Below are 12,852 nucleotides of genomic sequence, written 5' to 3' on the forward strand. Positions count from 1 at the left end.
ATTACCAAAGCAAGTGAAGAAAAAAAAACCTACCTCTTCCCCTACTGTATTTATTTATTTTGGTCCTTTTTGCACCCCATTATTTCTATTTCTTCCACTACAAATCTACCATTCCAGTGTTTTACTTGCTATATTGCATTTACTTTGCCACCATGGCCTTTTTGCCTTTACCTCCCTTATCTCACCTCATTTGCTCACATTGTATATAGACTTATTTTTCTACTGTATTATTGACTGTATGTTTGTTTTACTCCATGTGTAACGCTGTGTTGTTGTATGTTGTCGAACTGCTTTGCTTTATCTTGGCCAGGTCGCAATTGTAAAGTTAAATAAAGGACTTGTTCTCAACTGGCCTACCTGGTTAAATAAAGGATTTGTTCTCAACTTGCCTACCTGGTTAAATAAAGGTGAAATAAAAAAATATATAAAAATAAAAATGTACAGTAAACAAGGCACTCAAAAGTTTCAAAATGATAAAGACATTTCAAATGTTATATTATCAGCTATTATCATAGCTTTGTGTTCACAGGAGCTTTGTTATTCGCTATGGTAACGCTACATCAATAACATGGAAACAATATGGCGGCTATAGAAAGGGGATGAACCAATGATGAACTAGTGTTGCACGGTATACCGAAACCTCAGTACTTTTTCTATACTAGAACATGAAAAAACGGCTCTGTTCTAGAATTCATGTTACTTTCAGTGCTTCTGTCAAATGTGTCTCACATCATACATGGATTAAGAGGATCACGTCTGTCAGGTAATTTGTCTGAATTTCAGTAGTAAGCTAGCCAGGCTACTTGAGCATGCAGCTGACACAGCGAGCCAATTTTGAGATGCAAGCAAGAGAGTAAATGTAGACAGCAAGGCTTCCAATGAAAACATACCTCCATCTTGTTGACAGAAATTGGCTCCAGAAGCAAACTATGAGAATACTTTGCTTAAAGAGCAGATGAGGCCCAAACCACCGAAACTGCTACAAAGCAGTGCAGTGTGAGGGAGGTTTAGTTCCAAAAGAAGACATGAAAAAAAACGACTTTACATTTGCAATGTAATGTTATACTACTAGCAACTAAATTTGAATAATTTTTTTGTTTAATACGGGGTAGGGTTAAGCTACATTAATACAGGGGGGGTAGGGTTAAACTACTTTAATACGGGGGGCTAGGATAAACTAGTTTAATACAGGGGCCTAGGATAAACTAGTTTAATACAGGGGGCCTAGGATAAACTAGTTTAATACAGGGAGCTAGGATAAACTAGTTTAATACAGGGGGCTAGGATAAACTAGTTTAATACAGGGGGCTAGGATAAACTAGTTTAATACAGGGGGCTAGGATAAACTAGTTTAATACAGGGGGCTAGGATAAACTAGTTTAATACAGGGGGCTAGGATAAACTAGTTTAATACAGGGGGCTAGGATAAACTAGTTTAATACAGGGGGCTAGGATAAACTAGTTTAATACAGGGGGAAGGATAAACTTGTTTAATACAGGGAGCTAGGATAAACTAGTTTAATACAGGGGGCTAGGATAAACTAGTTTAATACAGGGGGAAAGGATAAACTAGTTTAATACAGGGGGCTAGGATAAACTAGTTTAATACAGGGGGAAGGATAAACTAGTTTAATACAGGGGGCTAGGATAAACTAGTTTAATACAGGGGGCTAGGATAAACTAGTTTAATACAGGGGGCTAGGATAAACTAGTTTAATACAGGGGGCTAGGATAAACTAGTTTAATACAGGGGGCTAGGATAAACTAGTTTAATACAGGGGGCTAGGATAAACTAGTTTAATACAGGGGGCTAGGATAAACTAGTTTAATACAGGGGGCCAGGATAAACTAGTTAATACAGGGGGCTAGGATAAACTAGTTAATACAGGGGGCTAGGATAAACTAGTTTAATACAGGGGGCTAGGATAAACTAGTTTAATACAGGGGGCTAGGATAAACTAGTTTAATACAGGGGGCTAAGATAAACTAGTTTAATACAGGGGGAAAGGATAAACTAGTTTAATACAGGGGGCTAAGATAAACTAGTTTAATACAGGGGGCTAAGATAAACTAGTTTAATACAGGGGCTAAGATAAACTAGTTTAATACAGGGGGCTAAGATAAACTAGTTTAATACAGGGGGCTAGGATAAACTAGTTTAATACAGGGGGCCAGGATAAACTAGTTAATACAGGGGGCTAGGATAAACTAGTTAATACAGGGGGCTAGGATAAACTAGTTTAATACAGGGGGCTAGGATAAACTAGTTTAATACAGGGGGCTAGGATAAACTAGTTTAATACAGGGGGAAGGATAAACTAATTTAATACAGGGAGCTAGGATAAACTAATTTAATACAGGGGGCTAGGATAAACTAGTTTAATACAGGGGGCTAGGATAAACTAGTTTAATACAGGGGCTGGGATAAACTAGTTTAATACAGGGGGCTGGGATAAACTAGTTTAATACAGGGGGCTAGGATAAACTAGTTTAATACAGGGGGCTAGGATAAACTAGTTTAATACAGGGGGCTAGGATAAACTAGTTTAATACAGGGGGCTAGGATAAACTAGTTTAATACAGGGGGCTAGGATAAACTAGTTTAATACAGGGGGGCTAGGATAAACTAGTTTAATACAGGGGGCTAGGATAAACTAGTTTAATACAGGGGGCTAGGATAAACTAGTTTAATACAGGGGCTAGGATAAACTAGTTTAATACAGGGGGAAAGGATAAACTAGTTTAATACAGGGGGAAGGATAAACTAGTTTAATACAGGGGGCTAGGATAAACTAGTTTAATACAGGGGGAAGGATAAACTAGTTTAATACAGGGAGCTAGGATAAACTAGTTTAATACAGGGGCTAGGATAAACTAGTTTAATACAGGGGGCTAGGATAAACTAGTTTAATACAGGGAGCTAGGATAAACTAGTTTAATACAGGGGGAAGGATAAACTAGTTTAATACAGGGGGAAGGATAAACTAGTTTAATACAGGGGGCTAGGATAAACTAGTTTAATACAGGGGAATAAACGTCATCCTGACCATACCCACCACAAGGGGCGTTTCCTTGTTTACATTGGCCCAAGGAGCACGCACTCCGGCGACGGCATGACACTGTGGTGACATCACGACACTGTGGTATCTATGCTAATATCATACAGCTGTGTCAAAACAGGGGACACTGATACTCTCAGACAGAGAGTACTCTCTCTCTCACACACACACACACACACACACACACACACACACACACACACACACACACACACACACAGTTCCATAAACAACAGCTACTAAACATGAACACATGCTACCGTATCTCTGTATTCACTCCATCACACAGACGCCATTGATTTTTACTTTGGTGCTGCTTCTCATTGAGAAAGATTATATCAGAAGCCAATGTTTTGTAACAGACAGGAATGGATGGCTTTTTACTGGGAAGGACATCAAATGGAACTAAAACAAAAAAGGTATGCCGCTAACCAAACCATCGTCTGTCTGTCTGTCTGTCTGTCTGTCTGTCTGTCTGTCTGTCTGTCTGTCTGTCTGTATGTCTGTCTGTCTGTCGTAACAGATATTCACAGACTGAGAGACAGAATAAAGCACCTCGGCAACGGGAAAACGGTTCTGCAACAAAAAAAACGAGAGCTTCTATTGGTCAAATTCAGTTCCTTCCCGATTTCGTTCCGTTTGCTTCCGTTTTGTTTTTATCAGCGGAGGCTGCTGAGGGGGAGGACGGCTCATAGTAATGGCTGGAATGGAGTCAATGGAACGGCATCAACCACATGGAAACTCCCGAGTGGCGCAGCGGTCTAAGGCACTGCATCACAGTGCTAGAAGCGTCACTACAGACCCGGGTTCGATCACAAACGGCCGCGATCGGGAGTTCCATTGGGCGGCGCACAATTGCCCCAGCATCGTCCGGGTTAGGAGACGGGTTCGGCCAGAGGGGAGTGCTTTACAAGTAGGCCGTCATTGTAAATAAGAAATAGTTCTTTAACTGACTTGATTAGTTAAATAAAAGGTTAAATACATGTTAAAAACAAAAGACTCTGTTCCAGCCATTACTATGGAGCCATCCTCCCTTTCAGCAGCCTCCACTGTAGTAGTAGATACACCTCAGAGGAGAGTTTCAGTCGAAACTCCTTCAGCTCATTCTCATTCTGTAAACACGTCAACAATAACAACTTTTTTTCCCTCAAAAACGTTAGGGGACGCGGACACTGCCTGTCCAAATCAGCGTTCTAATCTTTACTAGATTGTAGAATTCTATACTAGCACTCAACGGACTAACATTCGTTTGACATTGTTTTATTAACCTTTCGACTTGGTCAGAAACACAAGGGGGACAGAATCAAAACCAGTTCTGTGATTTTAAAATGTGAAATATATGAAATCTGGTTGACTGAAAAGCCTTATCTTACTTTGAAGCAACAATAACATTACATTTGGCATATATAAAAAGCTAAAATGTAGTCTGTACATGAAAATACACACAAAGGTATATGTGAAAGTAGTTTAATAAGGAAATAACCAATTTTCTTTGGTTGAACTTATCATGGAATTGCTCATTTAAGCTTCAAGCACAAATATATCAGTCCATCTGCTGAACCATAGTAACCTAAAATAATTCAATATCGTTCAATATCGTTACACTACCCTCACATTACACTGTCACGCTACCCTCACACTATACTACCCTCACGCTACACTGTCACAATCACACTACACTGTTAAGCTACCCTCAGACTACACTGTTACAGTACCCTCACGCTACACTGTCACACTACCGTCACGCTACACTGTCACGCTACACTGTTACGCTACCCTCACGCTACACTGTTAAGCTACCCTGTTCGACTACCCTCATACAAAACTGGTAGCCTACACTACCCTCACGCCACACTGTCACGCTACCCTCACGCCACACTGTCACGCTACCCTCACGCCACACTGTCACGCTACCCTCACGCCACACTGTTACGCTACACTGTTACGCTACCCTCACGCCACACTGTCACGCTACCCTCACGCCACACTGTCACGCTACCCTCACACCACACTGTCACGCTACCCTCACACCACACTGTCACGCTACCCTCACACCACACTGTCACGCTACCCTCACACCACACTGTCACGCTACCCTCACGCCACACTGTCACGCTACCCTCACGCCACACTGTCACGCTACCCTCACACCACACTGTCACGCTACCCTCACACCACACTGTCACGCTACCCTCACACCACACTGTCACGCTACCCTCACACCACACTGTCACGCTACCCTCACACCACACTGTCACGCTACCCTCACACCACACTGTCACGCTACCCTCACACCACACTGTCACGCTACCCTCACACCACACTGTCACGCTACCCTCACACCACACTGTCACGCTACCCTCACACCACACTGTCACGCTACCCTCACACCACACTGTCACGCTACCCTCACACCACACTGTTACGCTACCCTCACACCACACTGTTACGCTACCCTCACACCACACTGTTACGCTACCCTCACACTACACTGTTACGCTACCCTCACACTACACTGCCCTCACGCTACACTGTCACACTACACTGTTACGCTACCCTCACACTACACTGTTACGCTACCCTCACACTACACTGTTACACTACCCTGTTCGACTACCCTCATACAAAACTGTTACCCTACACTACCCTCACACTACACTGTTACACTACCCTCAAACTATACTACCCTCACACTACACTGTTACACTCCCTTCAGACTACACTGTCACACTACCCTCACACCACCCTGTCACACTGCCCTCACACTACAATGTTACATTACCCTCACACTACAAATCAAATCAAAGTTTATTTGTCACGTGCGCTGAATACAACAGGTGTAGTAGATCTTACAGTGAAATGCTTACTTACAGGCTCTAACCAAGTGCAAAAAAGGTATTAGGTGAACAACAGGTAAATAAAGAAATAAAAACAACAGTAAAAAGACAGGCTATATTCAGTAGCGAGGCTATATACAGTAGAGAGGCTATATACAGTAGAGAGGCTATATACAGTAGAGAGGCTATATACAGTAGAGAGGCTATATACAGTAGCGAGGCTATATTCAGTAGAGAGGCTATATACAGTAGAGAGGCTATATACAGTAGAGAGGCTATATACAGTAGCGAGGCTATATTCAGTAGCGAGGCTATATACAGTAGTGAGGCTATAAAAGTAGCGAGGCTACATACAGACACCGGTTAGTCAGGCTGATTGAGGTAGTATGTACATGTAGATATGGTTAAAGTGACTATGCATATATGATGAACAGAGAGTAGCAGCAGCGTAAAAGAGGGGTTGGCGGGTGGTGGGACACAATGCAGATAGCCCGGTTAGCCAATGTGTGGGAGCACTGGTTGGTCGGGACAATTGAGGACGTATGTACATGAATGTATAGTTAAAGTGACTGTAAATATATGATAAACAGAGAGTATCAGCAGCATAAAAGAGGGGTTGGGAGGGGGGGGGGGGGGGCAGACAATGCAAATAGTCCGGGTAGCCATTTGATTACCTGTTCAGGAGTCTTATGGCTTGTGGGTAAAAACTGTTGAGAAGCCTTTTTGTCCTAGACTTGGCATGCGGTAGTAGAGAGAACCATCTATGACTGGGGTCTTTGTCACACTACACTGTTATACTAAGCTAACTACACTCACACTAGTTAGTAGGTCTACACCAGTTGTTTACAAAGCATGTGACGAATCAAATTGATTTGAAGAACCCGTGCTAACAAGCTAACGTTGGCTAGCTACTTCCAGACAAATGCGAGAACACCTCACCTCAGACCGTTGTCTCGTCCTAGCAGAGCTGGCCGTTTTCATGTTATCTTTAGGTATAAATCACTAACTGTGTTACTGGCAACAGATTGCCAGAGTGAATTATTCACGAACGCAACCTAAACGCATCGGTACAAACTATCTAACCACCTGTACCCGGCGTAGCTATGAGGTATAGGTCCATACTGACGACCCTGAGGACTGACCAGGTAGTTGGTGTGCGTGTTGGTGTTCTTCACAATGAGAAACGCTATAGAAATGTGTAACAAAACAAGACATGAATACCCACATGAATACCCGCAAGCTGTATGCTGATGTATACTACTGGATGTATACTACCAATATATACTACTGGATGTATACTACTGGATGTATACTACCAATATATACTACTGGATGTATACTACTGGATGTATACTACCAATATATACTACTGGATATATACTACCAATATATACTACTGGATATATACTACTGGATGTATACTACCGATATTTACTACGGGATGTATACTACCAATATATACTACTGGATGTATACTACTGGATGTATACTACCAATATATACTACTGGATGTATACAACTGATGTATAGTACCAATATATACTACTGGATGTATACCGCTGTATGTATACTACCAATATATACTACTGGATGTAGACTACTGATGTATACTACCAATATATACCACTGGATGTATACTACCAATATATACTACCAATATATACTACCGGATGTATACTACCGGATGTATACTACAAATATATACTACTGGATGTATACTACTGGATGTATACTACCAATATATACTACTGGATGTATACTACTGGATGTATACTACCAATATATACTACTGGATGTATACTACCAATATATACTACTGGATATATACTACTGGATGTATACTACCGATATATACTACGGGATGTATACTACCAATATATACTACTGGATGTGTACTACTGGATGTATACTACCAATATATACTACTGGATGTATACAACTGATGTATACTACCAATATATACTACCAATATATACTACTGGATGTATACCACTGGATGTATACTACCAATATATACTACTGGATGTAGACTACTGATGTATACTACCAATATATACTACTGGATGTATACCACTGGATGTATACTACCAATATATACTACTGGATATATACTACCAATATATACTACCGGATGTATACTACTGGATGTATACTACCAATATATACTACTGGATATATACTACTGGATGTATACTACCGATATATACTACCAATATATACCACTGGATGTATACTACTGAATGTATACTACCAATATATACTACTGGATGTAGACTACTGATGTATACTACCAATATATACTACTGGATGTATACCACTGAATGTATACTACCAATATATACGACCAATATATACTACCGGATGTATACTACCGGATATATACTACCGGATGTATACTACTGGATGTATACTACTGGATGTATACTACCGATATATACTACGGGATGTATACTACCAATATATACTACTGGATGTATACTACTGGATGTATAATACCAATATATACTACTGGATGTATACAACTGATGTATACTACCAATACATACTACTGGATGTATACCACTGGATGTATACTACTGGATGTATAATACCAATATATACTACTGGATGTATACAACTGATGTATACTACCAATATATACTACTGGATGTAGACTACTGATGTATACTACCATTATATACTACTGGATGTATACCACTGGATGTATACTACCAATATATACTACCGGATATATACTACCAGATATATACTACTGGATGTATACTACCGGATGTATGCTACTGGATGTATACTACCAATATATACTACTGGATGTATACTACCGGATGTATACTACCGGATGTATACTACCGGATGTATACTACTGGATGTATACTACTGGATGTATACTACCAATATATACTACTGGATGTATACTACAGATGTAGTATACATCCAGCTCTCCTGCTATCTCTCTCAGAATGACCTTCTTGATCCAAATCAGTCAGGTTTCAAGACTGGTCATTCAACTGAGACTGCTCTTCTCTGTGTCACGGAGGCTCTCCGCACTGCTAAAGCTAACTCTCATCCTTCTAGACCTATCGGCTGCCTTTGATACTGTGAACCATCAGATCCTCCTCTCCACCCTCTCCGAGTTGGGCATCTCCGGCGCGGCCCATGCTTGGATTGCGTCCTACCTGACAGGTCGCTCCTACCAGGTGGCGTGGTGAGAATCTGTCTCCGCACCACGTGCTCTCACCACTGGTGTCCCCCAGGGCTCTGTTCTAGGCCCTCTCCTATTCTCACTATACACCAAGTCACTTGGCTCTGTCATATCCTCACATGGTCTCTCCTATCATTGCTACGCAGACGACACACAATTAATCTTCTCCTTTCCCCCTTCTGATAACCAGGTGGCGAATCGCATCTCTGCATGTCTGGCAGACATATCAGTGTGGATGACGGATCACCACCTCAAGCTGAACCTCGGCAAGACGGAGCTGCTCTTCCTCCCGGGGTAGGACTGCCCGTTCCATGATCTCGCCATCACGGTTGACAACTCCATTGTGTCCTCCTCCCAGAGTGCTAAGAACCTTGGCGTGACCCTGGACAACACCCTGTCGTTCTCTACTAACATCAAGGCGGTGACCCGATCCTGTAGGTTCATGCTCTACAACATTCGCAGAGTACGACCCTGCCTCACACAGGAAGCAGCGCAGGTCCTAATCCAGGCACTTGTCATCTCCCGTCTGGGTTACTGCAACTCGCTGTTGGCTGGGCTCCCTGCCTGTGCCATTAAACCCCTACAACTCATCCAGAACGCCGCAGCCCGTCTGGTGTTCAACCTTCCCAAGGTCTCTCACATCACCCCGCTCCTCCGCTCTCTCCACTGGCTTCCAGTTGAAGCTCGCATCCGCTACAAGACCATGGTGCTTGCCTACGGAGCTGTGAGGGGAACGGCACCTCCGTACCTTCAGGCCCTACACCCAAACAAGGGCACTGCGTTCATCCACCTCTGGCCTGCTCGCCTCCCTACCTCTGAGGAAGTACAGTTCCCGCTCAGCCCAGTCAAAACTGTTCTCTGCTCTGGCACCCCAATGGTGGAACAAGCTCCCTCACGACGCCAGGACAGCGGAGTCAATCACCACCTTCCGGAGACACCTGAAACCCCACCTCTTTAAGGAATACCTAGGATAGGATAAAGTAATCCTTCTACCCCCCCCCCCCTTAAAAGATTTAGATGCACTATTGTAAAGTGGTTGTTCCACTGGATATCATAAGGTGAATGCACCAATTTGTAAGTCGCTCTGGATAAGAGCGTCTGCTAAATGACTTAAATGTAATGTAAATGTGAGATGTATACCACTGGATGTATACTACCGGATGTATACTACCGGATGTATACTACCGGATGTATACCACCGGATGTATACCACCGGATGTATACCACCGGATGTATACCACCGGATGTATACCACCGGATGTATACTACCGGATGTATACTACCAATATATACTACCGGATGTATACTACCAATATATACTACTGGATGTATACTACTGGATGTATACCACTGGATGTATACTACCGATATATACTAATGGATGTATCCTACCGGATGTATACTACTGGATGTATAGTACCAATATATACTACTGGATGTATACTACCTGATGTATACTACCTGATGTATACTACCGGATGTATACTACTGGATGTATACTACTGATGTATACTACCGATATATACTACTGGATGTATACTACCAATATATACTACTGGATGTATACTACCAATATATACTACCGATATATACTACTGGATGTATACTACCAATATATACTACTGGATGTATACTACCTGATGTATACTACTGGATGTATACTACCGGATGTATACTACTGATGTATACTACTGATGTATACTACCGATGTATACTACCAATATATACTACCGGATGTATACTACCGGATGTAAACTACCTGATGTATACTACCGGATGTAAACTACCTGATGTATACTACCGGATGTATACTACCAGATGTATACTACCGGATGTATACTACCGATATATACTACCGATGTATACTTCTGATGTATACTACCGGATGTATACTACCAGATGCATACTACCGGATGTATACTACCAATATATAGTACTGGATGTATACTACCGGATGTATACTACCGATATATACTACTGAATGTATGCTACTGGATGTATGCTACTGGATGTATACTACTGGATGTATACTACCAATATATACTACCAGATGTATACTACCAATATATACTACCAGATGTATATTACCAATACATACTACTGAATATATACTACCGATATATAGTACTGATGTATACTACCGATATATACTACTGGATATATACTACTGGGTGTATACTACTGGATGTATACTACTGGATGTATACTACTGATGTATACTACTGATGTATACTCACTGTGTGATGGTGTTCTGTACACTTTTCTCATTAAGCGTCATTCCAGGGGGCGGATCATTTTGCAAAGCCATTAGTTCCTTTTGTAGTCTTTTCTGTAAGGATAGAAAACACACGTTTCAGCTGTAGCTGGAATACAATAGAGGTGTCATTTTAGTTGGAAACATGATGCAACCGATCTGAGATACAATCCCCAAAGATGTCAGTACTTCCCTTGTTAGACAATTAACTAGACAGACTAACAGCTAGCTGGATATCTCGTAATATCGTCTTAACTTGAAGATGAAATGAAAAGTACGCTAACCTTGCTTTAAGCTCCTTGTGTTAGCTCGGTGGTTAACACTACACAGCTGGTATAAGACTACGCAGTGTTTACCATCTGCTTGATAGCATTTTGACTGCTGCTCGGTTGGATATTAACACGTAGGGTTTCAGCTGGATAGGGTTTCGGGAATGCAGAACTAACATCGTTAACTAGCTAATCCACTTAATGAATATCAGACAAGTTTACCCACCAAGCCAGACAGACACCACTACACACAATGACGTATCTAGACAAACCACCCTAACGTTAAGTCTGCTATCCAGTTAGCTAGTTCTGCTACTGGCTGGCATGTCACAACACTCATAACTACATTTGTTTGCTAACTAGCTGGCTTTTTTTTTTACGGTAATCTTGCAAATTGACAGTCCCCCAACTGAGCACATAACGTTAAGCTAGATAGCGACGTTGCTAACGTCGTTAGCAACATCCCTTGTCGCTAGTTAAAAGCACTGTCAGTGCAGTGGTTGCTAACAAAAACGGTTGCTATTGGAGGATGAGCTAAACTAGCTAGGTGCAGCCGTCGAAGCGACACAGTAAACAACAAATCACTACACGTACTAATTTAAAACAACAACAACAAAAATAAAATAAAAAATGTGTTAACTGACTTGAAATGAACAGATGAGAGAAAGAAAAGAAAGGGGAGGAAAAAAAGAGAGATATCCCGAAGAAAGTCGATGTCAGTCAGTAGAAGTCTTACCTGCATCGACGCCATGATGGAAACCCCCTGCATCAGGGCAAAGCCTGGCACAGCGGTCCCGGCGTCACCATAGGTACCATCACATGGGATGGGGGGAAGTGTGTTGACAAAACTCAACTAGAAGAAAGAAGTGCACTGATTGCGGTAAAAGCGCACTGAAAAAAATGTTGTGACAACAATATTGCCCTTCCCAGTACTGTGCCTGGAGGACAGGAAAAATATAACTAGAGATGCTTGAATGAATCAAGAGCAACCGCATGTAATCGAAAATGTGAATTTGGGGTGTCACAGAGGAATTTAGAGACAGCCCTCACCGTGTTGGGGGGAAAAAAAAGCTAACTGAAGGCCAATGACCTCTAGTAGTGTCAGTGAAATAAAAGGCCCTTTCAAACTGTATCTAAGATTCCACAGATTTCCCTGGAGATAATCATAACCAATTTTATGTGTGGAACAGTGAAGAGCATTGATGGTTGTAACAACAGGCTGTTGAATGCC

General features: G+C 41.8%; 1 protein-coding gene across 2 annotated transcripts in view; it reads right to left on the reverse strand.

Moving 5' to 3' along the window:
- LOC106591739 (probable ubiquitin-conjugating enzyme E2 W-B) overlaps positions 1–12,621 on the reverse strand; it is a 33,530-nt gene extending 20,909 nt beyond the window's left edge. The window contains exons 1-2 of one of the 2 annotated variants that reach the window (XM_045710733.1): positions 12,358–12,621; positions 11,336–11,427 (exon numbers count right to left, since the gene is read on the reverse strand). In XM_045710733.1, coding sequence (XP_045566689.1) covers positions 11,336–11,427; positions 12,358–12,390 — 125 coding nt within the window. In that variant the 5' untranslated portion in view covers positions 12,391–12,621. Of the gene's footprint in view, positions 1–11,335; positions 11,428–11,636; positions 12,105–12,357 lie in introns of those variants that run through there. The other variant, XM_045710734.1, reaches the window with a different exon arrangement.
- Positions 12,622–12,852: the final 231 nt, after the last annotated feature.

Source organism: Salmo salar, chromosome ssa29 (assembly GCF_905237065.1).
Source record: "Salmo salar chromosome ssa29, Ssal_v3.1, whole genome shotgun sequence".
NCBI classification, from domain to species: Eukaryota; Metazoa; Chordata; class Actinopteri; order Salmoniformes; family Salmonidae; genus Salmo; species Salmo salar.